A 15,598-nucleotide genomic window follows, 5' to 3' on the forward strand; every position below is an offset into this window, starting at 1 on the left:
AGCAGTTGGACAGGTGTACCTAATAAAGTGGCCGGTGAGTGTATATATATATATATATATATACAATTATTACCTGATATTACAGTTAGTGTTGTATTTTAAATATATAAACAAAGTAGTCTTATCTGCTGTCCTCTGGTGGTTGCAAAGTGTGATTATCACTCTTAATGGACAAGACCAGTGATCTTTGATCGAGTTTCCCATTTTTAGAGATATTCTGGACAATGGTGGAATTGCATATTGATGACTATGTTTGAGTCTCTATCTGTGTATCCAAAAGGGTTACCCAGGGGATCCAGGTCCCCCCGGTCCCCTGCACTTTCAAAATGGAAGTGATGCCAGAGGTGAGACAACATGAGTACACTCTCTCACTGGTTGAGCTGCTGTATGTGCTCCCACTAGGAGCACTATGATATTATACATTTGTTATTTGAAATATGATAACACCATTTTAATTAAAGGCCAATAGTTAAGAACGTTAGTCCTCAAAAATATAACTAAAGTATACCAAGGTTTAGGGTTTCTTTTTAAAACCCAAAAGTGAATTTTAGCATTCCAGATTTAGAGCGAGATATCACAGAGATAGAGATTCCACTGGAAATAGCTTTTCAGTGTACTGGGGTTTGTGGGGGGGGGGTTTTTAGCAGTCACATTATCCCCAAAACATGTTTTAATACACTGCTTTTACTTGGAATTAGATGTAAGGCTGAATCCTTAGACCCTGCTGTTATGTTAGTAAATTACCATAATTACTGTATGAGTAAGAAAGAGAGTTATTGATTGTTTCATGGTTCTATGTCTGTATGGTTCAGGTGTTAAAGGGGACCGTGGGATTCCCGGACAGCCCGGATCCACAGGTGACCCTGGGTACATGGGCATACCTGGCCCACCTGGCCCACCAGGGTTAACAATACCAGGTCAGAGGTGTTCTCTGGTCTCATACTTTCAGGACCCTCCTGACTTCATGCATGTCACGGAGTAAATCACTCACTCGGAATAGGATTTGAAGATCATTTAGAAACTTGAGTAAGTGAACAGGCCCAATTCTATTATATTTGAAGTTTCATGTCGCCTCTCACACCTTTCTAGTGGAGCCTGGTCTGCCTGGGCCACAAGGGTCCCCCGGTCCCAAGGGCTACAAGGGAGAGCCGGGATGGCATGACTATGCTGAAAATCTGTTTCCGGGAACAAAGGGAACTAAAGGACTCATCGGACCTAAAGGGGTCCCAGGCCTCCCAGGTCTTCCAGGTAAGCTTTCTTCCTTACAAATGTAGTTTCATTATTTGAAATTTGAATAATAAGCTAGTGTTTTGTACCTGTTTATTTGAATGTTTACTCACTTTCTTTGTGTGTGTGTGTATGTGTGTGTTTGCGTGTGTCCGTGTGTGTGTGCATGCGTCTGTGTGTTGTGCATCTGATGTGGCTTAACTGAACAGGATGTGGAGGTGAGTTTTCAAGTACTTGATGAAAGAAGTCCACTAATTCCTGTATTCAAACGACTTGCTGAAATAATGAATTCATGTTGGTCAATTTTTGCGGATGCTTATTAATCCACAGATTACTACTGTGAGCCCGGAGACCCAGGGGACCCTGGGGACAAAGGAAGCATAGGACCGCCTGGAAACCAAGGGTTTAAAGGGATTAAAGGTGATGTGTGATTCTTTATAAGCATTAGGGGATCCTGCAAGCAGAGATTGTGTCCTTCTCTGTGTCAACTGACCTCAGGTGGAATCTAGAGACCCACTGTGGGGATTTACTGGAACAGACTTGTGACTTAGTATAAGTTTATAGAGTCAAGTCTTTATAGAGTATTTGTATAGTACATGAACACGCTGCATCATACTCATTCCTTTTTTGTCATCTGTGTCTAATACAGGTTTTCAAGGGGATTGTGACTGTAGGGCTGGTGATGGAAGGGAAGGGCCCCCTGGTCCACCTGGTTATCCAGGATATCCTGGGTTACCTGGAACTCAAGGACTTAAAGGAGACCCAGGACTGAAAGGAAGTGATGGTCTAAGAGGCCCACAAGTAAGGACAGCAGGAGTCAAACTAACTAATAATTACATTTGCTAAAACATGTAAAAATCCGTTCTTTGTAATAGCCACTGAAACACAGTTTTGTCTTTGGCTTTGTGATTTCTTGCAGGGCTTTGCAGGAATTCCGGGTTTGAAAGGTCACAAGGGTCAAAAAGGTCACACTTTTTTTGAAAGTAGTAAAGGTGAGCACCTGTTATCGTGAAACCTTTACTATACACAGTGTTATTATACAGGCAAAGTGCACACACATGTTAAATGGTTAGAAACTCCCCAGGGGGACGGGAGAATTCGAGGTCAAGATATATTAAATTATTTATGTTTACCTAGCCTCGCATTGCCAGACTTTTCTCCGCGGCACTGCAGAGGACGGTTTGGCTACACCCCACAAAAATTCTGGGATATGAGAAAAAAAAACTGGCATGTTTGCATTACAATGGTCTTGGGCAGCGCTAAGCTCCGGCCGCAGCGACGGTGGCTCGACAAAAATTAGTCTCTGAAATAAACTTGATTTGGTGAAACATTGGCACCTCGCAAAAAGAAAACACCACACACAATAATGAACACACAGTACAGGAACACACAAGCTATTTAAATTAGCTAGATACATGCTTAAAAGTAATTTGCTCTTACCAGTGTATCGGCGTGTGTGCCTTGTCCACAGCAATCCCCTCCAATCGGAGGAAATGCCTGTGTTAATGTATTCAATGTACATTTTTACAATCCTTCAGTGAAAGAACCAAGCAAGCCTGCCTTAAAGCCAATCCAAATGTTCTTCAAAACTTGACATTCTCACCATGTAGCTTGCTAGTTTGTTTTTGAGAACGGAAACACACACGAGAGGGCGTGTCAGGCTTTATCCTGGAAATGAACTTCCGTTGATCCAGACTAATTCTCACCAAACACTACAATAAAGCAGTCACAGTGCACTGTATTCTGCGCAGACTAACAGTCTGTGGAGTGAAACAGCTGCATGAAGATCTTTATTTCATACATACCTTTATCAAGGGTTATTCAACGTTGATAGCCTAACAGTGGTGTTCATGTTGTTGTGAAAAGGTGCCAAGGGCAACCAAGGAGACCCTGGACCTTCTGGTCCTCCTGGATCAACTGGTAGGCCAGGTTTGGATGGACACCCTGGCCTTGCAGGGGACCCTGGACCACCAGTGAGTGTGTACATTGATTTCTGGAACAGAAAAAAAAATGCTCCACTTTGCTCCACTCCATCTTAGTTGTGCAGTTATGGTATCAGCTAAAGTTTTTGCAGGGTGCTGGATATGCAGGCTTACCTGGTCCCAAAGGTTACCCTGGTGTTGCTGGACCCAAAGGGTTTTCAGGGCTTATAGGCCCCCCAGGTCCCGGCTATCCAGGCGCTAACGGGCTACCTGGACCTCAAGGTCATCAGGGAGATCCTGGCTCCTTAGGAATTCCTGGACGACCAGGCCCTCCAGGTCAGAGACGCGGTTCAACTCAGACATTCTCAGTTGCTGTTAAAACACCCGTTCTCCCACATTACACCAGGTGTCATGGGCTCAAGACGCATGTTGTACTTGTGTCACCAGGTGAAACTGAGCCATGCTGTCATGATGATGCGACTGGATTACCTGGTCGTAAGGGTGAGCCAGGTTTACCGGGTGAGTCTTACGTGTTACGCATATAATAAAAATAACAATACGAAGTCATCATGGAATAGATAACAGAGTTTATGACCCATAAAACATTGTCGGTCCATGTTGAAAGTGAAGTTTTCTTTGGCCCCTTTTAGGTATTTCAGGCGAGCCAGGAAGAGATGGTCCTGCAGGAAGTCCGGGACTTCCAGGCCCGAAAGGCTTGAAAGGGGATGGCGGTGGAACTGGAGTGCTTGGACTGCCAGGTAGCGACTCTCTAAAGTGTTGTCAAATTTAAAGGATACAGACAATTGTAAAGCATCATCAAGCACTCACACTGCGGAAACATTGTCAGTTAATGATTACTATGTTATGTGTGACACATTATGTCATGTGTAAAAGGACCTCCAGGTTTTAATGGGGATCCAGGTGAGCCTGGTCCCAGGGGGGTCAGTCTGGATGGCCCTCCAGGCCCTCCTGGGTTACCAGGACACCTAGGCAAGAGGGGTGCCCCAGGAGATGTCACCTCTGCCAGGCCAGGTGCTACTGGCCCACCTGGTCCACTTGGGGCTAGGGGGACTAAAGGACTCCGTGGCGTTCATGGAAGGCCAGGTTCTCCGGGTAAGTTTAATTTATATTTAGGTGAACATAAACAAACCACTTAATAACTTACGCATCAATTAATGTGGCCTTTATAAAGGTGCAATACAAACAAAGTTATTATTATGATTATTATGATTACTATTATTATACACATTTTTTAATTATTAAATCACAGGAAAAAAGCAGATTTAGTCAGTTTGTACCTTCCATTCTTTACTGAACATTGGAATTGGTTGACCAGCGGTGCTTTGTAATTACAGGTGCAGAAGGCCAATCTGGACTACCTGGTTGGAAAGGAGAGCCAGGAACCAACGGTGACCCTGGGGACACTGGTCCCCCAGGCCCACCCTGCACTGTGTGTGACCTGATTGGACTCCCAGGCCTTCCAGGCCCTCCAGGAAACCCCGGACACAGGGGAGTACCAGGTGAGCATACAGCAGCGGCTGGCAATGTCTGCAGCAAGCATGTCTCTATGTTACTCCTGGTATGGCCCCTCCCCCTGCGCGCTCCGGATGTCCATCTGAATGTCCCCTAAAAATGTCTCGATTAATTCCAGAGTATGTTTTTGAATATTTATTTGTGAGGCCACCATCTAACCATCCATGAACACATTTCTCTCATTGAATAATATAATGTTGCATAGGCTACCCTGGTCAAAAGGGTCTCAAGGGAGATATAGGTCGACCTGGTCGTGGAGAGAGGGGTCCACGAGGTTTCCCTGGCCCTACCGGGTTGCCAGGCCCAGCTGGACCAAGAGGCCCCACAGGCCCATCAGGAGATCCTGGCTACGATGGCTGGCCAGGAGTGAAAGGTGAACCACTGGTCTGTCTCCATAGGAAACGCTTTTGAAAAGCATTTTGTTTTTACCCGAGCATTCAAAATGATGTAAATACGTACAGTAGGTAGCACTATAATAACCATCATCAGTGGATGGTAAATCCATACTTAATTCAGCTTTAGTTAATAGTCATTCTACTGTTAACAAACAATGAAATTATGATTTATAATGTTAATTAAATATAAGTAATTTGATTTAATGTAAAATAATATAATGTAACTTCAGATAGATATTACTTTGTCTATGGTTGATAATTGTTTTGTAAACCATCTGTACATCTTATTTGGATAGCTATTATAAAGTAAAAACTTATGCTTAAAATGCTTGTATGCTTTAGAAAGTATTTATTAATCATTTACAAGATATTATAATTATCAGTTGCAACTTTATAATAGCCATCCAAATAATGTTTACACATTTTTATCCAAAAAATGATGTACAAATAATGTGTTAATCATTAACACATACTGCATACAATATATAAAGTTCAATGGTATGTGTCTGCAATAATAAACTGTTAACACGTGAGTTATAGCATTGCTAACATTAATACACGTTAGTAATGATGGTGTCATTGTTTGTTAACAGTAAAATAACTATTCGCTTTTTTAAAGTAATTAAATAATGAATTAACTATCAATTTCCCATTTATTAGTGATTGTTAGGAGCATGTTGTGTTAGTCAGCATCTGTACACACAGCCTTCAGACTCTGACAGGGAACCCAACATCTGGTAACTACATTTCCCATCACCACCACCAGCATCACACTCCAAGCTGGAGGTGTTCTATAACTGACCAATTATTCATCCCCAAAGCCAGAGGTAATAAACTTAACCACACTAAGAGCCACACTGGAAAAAACGGCCTGACATGTTGTATAATTGAAAAGGTAAAATATATGTGTAAATATATATATATATATATACGTGTATGTATATATTTTTTTCCTTTTTTCCCCTACATTTTTGCAGCTTTTTCCATTTTTTTTTTTTTTTGTGGCTGTCTCAGAAGTTTTTATCACTTTTTATAAATGTGATTCTTTTTCTGCATTCTCTTTACACTTTTAGTCACATTTTTAGCCATTCAAGCATAACAATGATAACATTTTTTACAGCAACCTGTTTAAAGCCTGAATATGAAACTCTGCTTATGGGGGAATTCCTGAGCCTCAAAGTCAGCAAATCTGCCAGATTCTGCTTTAAGTGTCACGTAACTGAAGTTTAAGAAACATTTCTCTATGTTTTTGGTCTTTCGCACAACTAGACGGGCCAAAATCTATTGTGAACCTAAATTGATGCACGGGCCAGATCCAACTCTGCAAGAGGCCGGATTTGGCCCGTTGGCCTTGAGTTGGTCACATGTGCCCTACACTGAAACCTATAGTCTACATGCATGATCCACAATGCTATAAATATCTGTAAACTAGTCTGTCCTGTTTGAAAGGAGACTTTCTATCAATTCATCCAGGTGAAAGGGGGTTCCCAGGCAGGCCTGGGACCACAAGTCCGGGTCGCCCTGGACCTCCTGGACCTCCAGGAAAACAGGGACAGAGAGGCTTTTTTGGTCGCCCAGGTGACACTGGATACCCAGGACAACCCGGTTTGAAAGGTATGTCTATGTTTAGATATACAAGTGTCTGATATCTGTGTGTCTGATATCTATGTGTAATAATTTGAAATAACAAGCAGGACATCATCAAAATGTGAAAATGTGATGTCTCGATTTTTTTGTCATATACAATCTCAATATAATATATTTTCAGTAAATATGAATGCTGGACCGCTTGGACTTTACAAGGTTTGAGACTTATACAGCTACAGTTGTGGCTATGCAGCTACAACACTAGACAAGGATGAATGAGGGTTATTTAGGTTTTGAGTTTTTTTTCAACTGTGCGCTCCATCCAGGTGAACGTGGTCCACCAGGATTACCACATTTCGAGGATGTAAAAAAAGGCCCACCAGGACCTCCAGGAGAGAAGGGTCAACCAGGACTGCAAGGACCGGAAGGCAATCATTTTTTATTTAAACAAAGATTTATTGAATTCCCAGTTACTTCACGTTCATTTTTCAATGACTTACTGTACTATAGATTGTGATGAATTGCACATAACTACATTTGTTTTATTTTGTTTTGTCGCTTACAGGCTCAAAGGGCCCAAGGGGAGTGCCTGGTGCTTCAGGGTCTGATGGATGGCCTGGTTTGCCAGGGCCTAAAGGCAGCGCTGGTCCTCCAGGCAGACCAGGATTACCAGGACCTCTTGGGTACCCTGGAAACAAAGGTTTCCCAGGTCCCAGGGGATATCCGGGACATGATGGAGATTGGGTACACAATGGACCTAATTTATTGTCTTATAATTTTAAAAACGGCCTCCTGTGTCCATGCTCAGATTTTTTTGATATCTGCCTTACACTTGAGTCCCACATTGTACCAGCAGCATGGTACTTCTGATAATTCCAACAGTCTCCAATGGACAGCCGTTGTGTGGCAGGAGACCTTTGTCATCTTTTGTGAGGACTATGGCATGGATTTAATTAAAGGCTAGTCATAGACTGCTTATGTTATTATTGTCATGTCATGATCCACCTGTTGGTATCTATTGGCCGCCAGACTGGAGTTAAGGATTAGTCCCTTAGTTGATAGTTAATTTGTCGACAATTAAGATGTTGACGAAACATTAACATTTGTGGGGAAAACGTCTCGACAAATCAAAAACACAGTCCTCTTCCACTGACTCTCTGTCGGTCAGTCTCTCACTAGTCTCGCAGACATGCAACGGAGGGTCTGGCAAGACCACACAGCATTCTGGGATGGGAGGAAAAAAATGGGAGTTTTGGTGGAACATGTAAATGGGCTGTTATTATAGAGCGCTTTTCTAGACTGGTCGAAGCACCTTTACATAGTACAGGAACCATTCACCATTCACACACATTCATACACTGTGGTCGAGGCTGACAGATAAACACACACACACATTTATACTCTGATGGCGCAGCAGTTCAGTGTCATGCCCAAGGACACTTTGACATGGGACTGCAGGGCCAGGAATTGAACCACCAACCTTCCAATTGGCAGGCAACCGCTCTTCCAAAGCCAGATGTGTACATTCAAGGGTTGTTTTAGTCGCGCAACAGAAAACTCCGACTGGACAGATAGTCTAGCTAGCTGTCTGGATTTACCCTGCAGAGATCTGAGGAGCAGTTAACCATCACAAAATCCACCACAAAATCCACCACAGTTTAAAATGCCAACACGAAGAAAGCGTGAAGTAACAGGAAATCCGGCGGAATGTCCCGCGGCACCGGAGCAATCTCGGAAGTGGAGCGACGTTGACTTGTCTCTCACTGAGACTGTTCCACCGCAACATGTCCTTCCAGTCTGCTTAGCTCGTCTTTTGCAGGCTCTAGGACCCAACTAAGCCACACCCACCCCCGCCCAGGGGCCAATAGAAACCAACAGGTGGAATATGACATGACATCATACACCCATGAATACATTGATTAGTGGCATTATGGTACATGTATTATGTGTTTGTCTGTCTCAGGAGTGATGGTAAATAGTTTAATGTGTTGATGTCTGTTAAAGGGAGATCCAGGGCCTTGGGGACAATCAGGTATCCCAGGGTTACCGGGACTTCCAGGAGCCAAGGGTGAGTCAGAAGAGAGAGATAATGATTGAATGATTCTGAGGAAGCTGTTGTGTGAAGAAAAAAACAGGATGTGAATCCACAGCAGTCTGGATCATTTACAATCGAGTCTGGCTCATCAAAAAAATATTGGATATTGTTATGATAAATGTGAATGCAGTTAAGAATTTAAAACAATAAAGCTCCATGTAATCTCTCCGGATTTGACACCTGTGTCACTTAGTTGGACTAAATTTATGAAAGCTGTCCAATTCTGTTCCAGGTGAGCCAGGAGAGTCTTATGGACAACCTGGTCCACCTGGACCCAAAGGACTGCCAGGCGAGGACGGACCCAGTGGTGAGTTTAGCTAACGCCACACTGAACAGAAGACCACTTCGAAATGACTTCAAATGATGAGGAGGGACATGAAAAACACCTGTACATGTTGTAGTAGTTATGTAAGAGTGTGTGAAAGCTAGTTAGCAAGCCAGCACAGACGTTAAGCTAAAAGTAATGAATAAATGGTAGAAATAACTAGTTAAAATGAATGACTTAACTCATTAAAAGTATTAGGTAAAAGTAATGAAGAAATGATTTTTTTTTTAAAGCTTAAAGTTCAAATGGTTGGCTAACGGTTAAAATAAGCTAAAAGTAATGGTTGAAAGTAACGGTAATGGACAATGGATTCAAGTGGTAGTAGCCTAGAAGGTTTGTAGTAGTAGGACTGCTGACAAAACCAATCAGAATATTGACAGTTCACTATTATAAAACAATTACAAATATCCCCTTTTATAAAATGAATAGTGTACATTTGGAACATACATGGGGAATTGATGACGGGTTACGCACGTTCACCTGATATGACTGGGGCGGTAACTGAGACGATAAAGGTCGGGAACCACTGTCTTAGACTATATACAATACTGTAAGTGGATGTTCATATAACTGGAAATACTTTTTTGCGCACAAAATATTTCCCTTTAGTGCAAGGGAGTCCAGGAGATCGAGGGGACCCAGGACCCCTGGGAAGGTCAGGTCAGCCTGGACCACAAGGCATTGTCGGGGAACCAGGAAGACGAGGAGGACCAGGTGATTTCCAGTGAAGATTTAAATCAGAGAACGAATGAACTGCAGAAAACATTTGAAAGGTTGATAAATGAAGGAACATTGCGGTTGTTCACTTTTGATATGAGTAATCCATAACTTACGGCCTTTTTCAGGAAAAGAGTAGGAACTCCATCAAACAGCTGGATATCATCAAAGAAAAACAAAGTAAAGTGTAGTGATATTATGGCCGTAACTGGGATAATGGATTCTCACGTAATATAAAGTTTGTGTATATATAAACTGTGTATATAGATAGAAAGATAGATTTATTTTTATTTTAATTTATACAAATTCTTTTATTCCCTCAAGTAGTATGAATCATGTGCTTTTCGTGGACTGAAAATGCACATTGAATGGATTCTTCTGTGTCATTATCTGCAACTGGCTGTAAGAATAGTCTTAGAAACGCCCTGCTGTCTAAACTCTGTGAATTTTGAAAAAAGGTAACTCTTAGTAAACCGTGGTTTTTACTGTAAACACTGAAGTAATTTCTGTTTCTCTTTATGCTTTTTAACTATAGTACATTTTTATGATTTTTTTAACACTAACACATCAAATGTATTTTTTATTTTATACGTCTGCATTAGTGTATGTCCTTTGGTTGTGGTTTTTATGTAAGCCGTTACAGGTTTCTACCACACCCTCACATATTTTTGTATTTCTTCAATGTAATTGGTTTTTTATTCTCTGTGGAAAAACAGAAATAAATAAACTTTGTGTGTACGTGTTGATCTGAGCTCTTTTGTGTGTGTGTCTCTGCAGGCTACCCTGGGCCTCGGGGCACATCCGGCCACCCAGGTCTTCCAGGTCCTCCTGGCAATCATGGAGATCTGGGACCACCAGGCCCCCCTGGTCCATATGGGCCTTCAGGTACCTACCTTATCTCAGTTGTTTGGGCCTGTGCGTGATTATTTCAGATCTCACCCTATGTATTACAATTTTCCACCACAGCTATCACTTGAGTTCTGTGTTTCAAGATGGCTGCCAATAACCTACTGTAACAATATTTTTCTCATGTGTTTTTCCGTTAGGGCCCCCTGGTGCTCCAGGTCTAGACGGACTGGATGGGCTTAGAGGTCCAAAAGGGATCAAAGGAGGAAGTGGTAAGAGGGAGGTTTTTTGTACTTTCATTATAGTTTAACAATTATTTCTTTGCGTTTCTTTTATGGTGTGTATATGTAACATTCTCTGACATTTTACTATTGATACTTAAATGTACTCTATCTTTACTTTAAGGCATAGGCATCCCTGGCCCTCCCGGACCAGATGGTTTTCCTGGAGCCAAAGGTTTTAAAGGCCAGCAAGGGCCTATAGGAGCCAAGTATCCTGGGCCCAAAGGCCAGAGGGGCCCACCTGGAGTTACAGGTATCATATCTATTATTATTACCAATAGTGCATCTACTGCATCTGTCCATAATGGTGGGGGAGAAATGAACTGTTGAAGTCAAAAAAGTTGAATCAATTGTCTCCTCACAGCACAGGGCACCCAGCTTTAGTCCAACAAGAACTGAAAGAGCCAATCAGTGCCCTTGGTGTAAATAGGAACCAATCTTTGGTTCCTCTGGTGCAGCCCGGAAGCACATGCAGTTTTGAACACACACACACACACACACACACACACACACACACACCAAAACTACAACACTAGACAGGCATACAAACATGTCTGGAAACCAAACTAAGATCTCATGGAAAATCAAATCAAACCAATGGTTTTAACTGCAAATATGACTTGGACTTTCACTGATCAGAAAGGTAAAAAGTGTGTCTAAATCACTCTAGCCGTGGAACATCACCTCAAACAATAGAGATAGTCTCTAATGGTCAATCTGATTGTATTGTTTTTTTGTGTTCTTTTGCTCATTGTATTGTCCTATGTTGGTGTTTTTCACTCTCCTTTTGAGTGTGGTTACTGATCCATTCCCCCTTCTCTGTGTTTCTTCCCTCAGGTTTCCCAGGCTGCCCAGGTGACCCTGGTAACCCTGGCAGAGAATGCTACAGGCCTTTGCCGGGACTTTATGGAGATGTAGGATATGAAGGACCTTCAGGACCTTCAGGACCTTCAGGTGTGTGTGTGTGTGTCTGTCTGTGTCTGTCTGTGTGTGTGTGTGTGTGTGTGTGTGTGTGTCTGTGCTGTTCATTTCTTTTTCTGTCCACAACTGAGATTTTGTGATGGTTGTTAGGTCCTCCTGGAGAGCCGGGCCCTCCAGGCGGCAGCATTTTCTCCAAAGGAGACCCAGGTCCAGTTGGCTCCCCTGGGGTACCAGGTTCTAAGGGGGATCAGGGCCTCCCAGGGCCTGCTGGCTCATATGGCTACCCAGGCTTAAGAGGACCAACAGGTACATTACAGTGCAAGCTTGCTGCCCTCAGGATTTACTGTGTTTTGCCTTCCACTTGCGTGCGCCCTAAATGTTTGCACTTTAACAGGCGAGAGAGGTCCTGTTGGTCCTGGAGGTTTTCCAGGACCCAATGGACAGACTGGTGTCCCTGGACCCAGGGGGCGCAAGGGAGTAACTGGCCAACCCGGAGACGCAGGTGACTGGCACCGTGGCTAAGTGCATTAGAATTGATTCTTGCCTATTTTACACCACTGAATGCTGTGGTATAGTACATGTTACTGCAGTACATCTGGTAATCACCTCATTACGTTTTCTATTTATTTTCAAAAAGGTGTCAAAGGTGCTCCCGGGGATATCATCAGGGGAGATCGAAGAATCGCCCCCGCTGGACCACCTGGACCATGTGGTCTCCCAGGAGCAGTGGGGTTTCCTGGAGATACTGGTCCTCCTGGGACTCCAGGACGTAAAGGCAAGAGAGTCTAATATGTTCTTTGTTTGCGTATGTACAGTACATGTGTACACATTCTGCTCTGTGTCTGAATACATCTGTGCTGTGTGTTTTTATCCACTGTTGTCTGAATGTGTCTGTGTTCCAGGTCAGAAGGGTCACATAGGCAATGTGGGTCTCCCTGGCAAACTAGGTCCTCCTGGTCATAATGGTCCTGCTGGAGACCCAGGAGATGTTGGTCAGCTAGGATTTACTGGACCTCAAGGTAAATAATCAGACGCAGTCATGTAACAAGCTCGATCTTTGTACTTGACTGATAACTGCCACGCTAGTCTCCTTAAAAGAGACACTGAGTTCACGGAGAAACATCTGGATACATTGTTTGGTCTTTCTCTCAAGGCCACAGATAAAACAATTGACTGCCTCCAATAAATAGCTTATTTCATCTTTCAGCATTACTTGCCATTTGTTCAACCCCTCCACCCTACAGGTGTCCCAGGTCCATCTGGTGATAGAGGTTTGCCAGGTCATAGGGGGAAGTTAAGATCCGGCTTCCTCTTGGTTATCCACAGCCAGTCAGTTCAGGTGCCACAGTGCCCTGAAGACAGCAGTCAACTTTGGATGGGATACAGTCTGGTCTACTTGGAGGGACAAGAGAAAGCTCACTCTCAAGACCTGGGTAAGGGTCTGCCTTTAAGTCTGTATTTAAATCTCTTCTTTAAGCCCACCACTTCTCCTTAGCCTGACACCTAGTATGACTTTATTGATTTTAGGGCCCGAGCGCCAACAGCGGCAAAGGCCCTTTTGAAACTGAAGGAATTATTTTTGTATTATTATTATTACACTTTATTATTACGCCCAATGAATCCTATTGGGGGACCTTCACATAATCAAAAACTCACAAAACCTTGCATGCGCATCAGGCCTGTTGACAATTTTTATATTAAAATGGTTTTGTAAATAGGCGTGGTAAAATGGCTTGCTCGCGCCCCTGTTATGCGGACGACGGAAGGACTCAAACTCACGGCTCGAAAAACAAAAAGATTTATTAAAATAGGGAAAGGGGAAGTGGGGAGGCAGACGCCAAGGACCGAGACGCTGTGAGTGGGAATCTGGGGAAGTCTCAGGGAGTGAGGATGCTTGGGGCACTGGGGAGCCGAGCAGGAGACCCGGGAACTGGACGCGGAGACGGAGACAGGTGGAAGCAGGGTGCCGTGATGGGAGGGCCGAGAGGAGAAGCCAGCTGACCGGAGGCACAGACAGGAGTGGAGGTGACACTGTGGAGGGAGGAAACAAAAGGTACATGAAAAACACAGGGAGACAAAACGCTCAAGGAGGCTTGCTTAGCGAAGCTCACCATTGTGAATGTAGCAACGATCAAGCGGAGAGTGGATGGAGAGCCGGGGTCGTTGCTGTGGAGATGGCAGGCAGGTGTGAGCGACAGGAGCAGGTGATTACTGATGGAACTCAGGTGTGCGTTGTCAGCTGGCTTCAGCAGGAGGGAGAGTGAGAAACAAAAAGAAAACAGCAGGGAAACAGGGCAGGCCAACAGAAAACTCCGAAAAAACAGTAAACACACACTCACGGCCAGCCGGACCCCAACCATAACAGCCCCCTACAAAACTGAGCCCCCGCACTACGTTTCACGTACGCTCACAAAATTGGTAGACACATGTATCACGTCAAGACGTACAAAAAACCTCATTGGAGCAATAATCTTAACCCAACAGGAAGTCTGTGATTTAAAATGTAATGTTTTTGTTGTACTGCTGTTATTTTTTCTCATGTTATCTGTGGTGTAATATATGTGGTATGGCCTTGTGTAAGTTTTGTATTTTTACTTTGTGACTTTATATTTCTCTGTACAGCACGTTGGCCCAGTGTGGTTGTTTTAAACTGCTCTACAAATAAATGTTGATGATTATGATGATGATGACGATAAAAGGGTTTCTTCCTCTTTTACTCCCTCCCCCTGTAGGCCAGGCTGGCTCCTGCCTCCCTCTATTCTCCTCCATGCCTTTCTCCTACTGCAACACCGCTGCCTGTCACTACTCTAGTCGCAACGACAAATCCTATTGGCTGTCCACCACGGCTCCCATCCCCATGATGCCGCTTTCGGGCCAGGAGATTAGCTCCCACATCAGCCGCTGCGTGGTGTGTGAGACAGTCTCACCTGCAGTGGCTTTTCACAGCCAGGATCCCACAATCCCTGCATGCCCACCTGGCTGGAGGAGTCTGTGGACGGGGTACTCTTTCCTCATGGTGAGTCTGATTAAAAAGCTTGAGTTTGTGTGTAGGAAAGAAAAATGCTTTCAAATTATATAATGCACACGTGCTGCATATTCTCTTCAGCAAACAGGGGCAGGTGATGAGGGTGGTGGCCAGTCTCTGACGTCTTCTGGTAGCTGCCTTAAGGATTTCCGAACTCACCCCTTCATAGAGTGCCAGGGTGCGCGCGGTTCCTGTCACTACTTTGCCAACCTCTACAGTTTTTGGCTGACTACCGTTGCTCAGACAGAGCAGTTTGTCACCCAGAGGCCGGGCACCATCAAGGCAGACAACCTACAGCGACACAAGGCCAGTCAGTGCCATGTGTGCCTCAGAGAACCTTGAAGGACTTCTTGTCACTTTGTTTAGTTAGTTTAGTTGTTACGTTAATGTTTTTTGTTAAGCTATTCCATTTTAAGAATGTAATTGTGATAACCGCTCAGAGTTATATATAGATTCTATTTGATGCCATTTGGGAACAAAAACAGTGTGCCACTATATGATGTTGCTCTCATGGGTTCCTTTTGTGTCACTATTTTAAAATAATAATAATATTAATAATATTCTGAAGACCTTTTATTCTTTTTGTAACTTTTGCTCCTCCATTAAAATGTTAAAAAGTTTCAACAAGAAGAATCATTCAGAGTTCAATATTTTCATCAGATGGAAAAACAACCTACATGCAAAATCCCACGTTGAGGGAAAATGAATAATTTCTACAGGATAC

At 43.4% G+C, this 15,598-nt stretch overlaps 1 protein-coding gene across 1 annotated transcript in view; it reads left to right on the forward strand.

Moving 5' to 3' along the window:
• The window catches only part of LOC117954033 (collagen alpha-4(IV) chain-like), a 24,852-nt gene extending 9,263 nt beyond the window's left edge, over positions 1-15,589 (forward strand). The window contains exons 18-48 of the mRNA XM_034887488.1: positions 281-344; positions 813-917; positions 1,090-1,248; positions 1,437-1,445; positions 1,558-1,647; positions 1,877-2,028; positions 2,147-2,219; positions 3,094-3,200; positions 3,302-3,485; positions 3,597-3,668; positions 3,800-3,907; positions 4,044-4,262; positions 4,505-4,669; positions 4,888-5,055; positions 6,551-6,691; positions 6,991-7,092; positions 7,230-7,408; positions 8,669-8,732; positions 8,992-9,066; positions 9,694-9,798; positions 10,579-10,686; positions 10,848-10,919; positions 11,053-11,181; positions 11,766-11,873; positions 12,000-12,155; positions 12,244-12,351; positions 12,487-12,624; positions 12,752-12,868; positions 13,094-13,282; positions 14,582-14,865; positions 14,956-15,589. Of these exons, the coding sequence (XP_034743379.1) occupies positions 281-344; positions 813-917; positions 1,090-1,248; positions 1,437-1,445; positions 1,558-1,647; positions 1,877-2,028; positions 2,147-2,219; positions 3,094-3,200; positions 3,302-3,485; positions 3,597-3,668; positions 3,800-3,907; positions 4,044-4,262; positions 4,505-4,669; positions 4,888-5,055; positions 6,551-6,691; positions 6,991-7,092; positions 7,230-7,408; positions 8,669-8,732; positions 8,992-9,066; positions 9,694-9,798; positions 10,579-10,686; positions 10,848-10,919; positions 11,053-11,181; positions 11,766-11,873; positions 12,000-12,155; positions 12,244-12,351; positions 12,487-12,624; positions 12,752-12,868; positions 13,094-13,282; positions 14,582-14,865; positions 14,956-15,216 (4,011 nt within the window). The 3' untranslated portion in view covers positions 15,217-15,589. The remainder of the gene's footprint in view (positions 1-280; positions 345-812; positions 918-1,089; positions 1,249-1,436; positions 1,446-1,557; positions 1,648-1,876; positions 2,029-2,146; positions 2,220-3,093; positions 3,201-3,301; positions 3,486-3,596; positions 3,669-3,799; positions 3,908-4,043; positions 4,263-4,504; positions 4,670-4,887; positions 5,056-6,550; positions 6,692-6,990; positions 7,093-7,229; positions 7,409-8,668; positions 8,733-8,991; positions 9,067-9,693; positions 9,799-10,578; positions 10,687-10,847; positions 10,920-11,052; positions 11,182-11,765; positions 11,874-11,999; positions 12,156-12,243; positions 12,352-12,486; positions 12,625-12,751; positions 12,869-13,093; positions 13,283-14,581; positions 14,866-14,955) is intronic.
• Positions 15,590-15,598: the final 9 nt, after the last annotated feature.

Source organism: Etheostoma cragini, chromosome 12 (assembly GCF_013103735.1).
Source record: "Etheostoma cragini isolate CJK2018 chromosome 12, CSU_Ecrag_1.0, whole genome shotgun sequence".
Classification (NCBI taxonomy): domain Eukaryota; kingdom Metazoa; phylum Chordata; class Actinopteri; order Perciformes; family Percidae; genus Etheostoma; species Etheostoma cragini.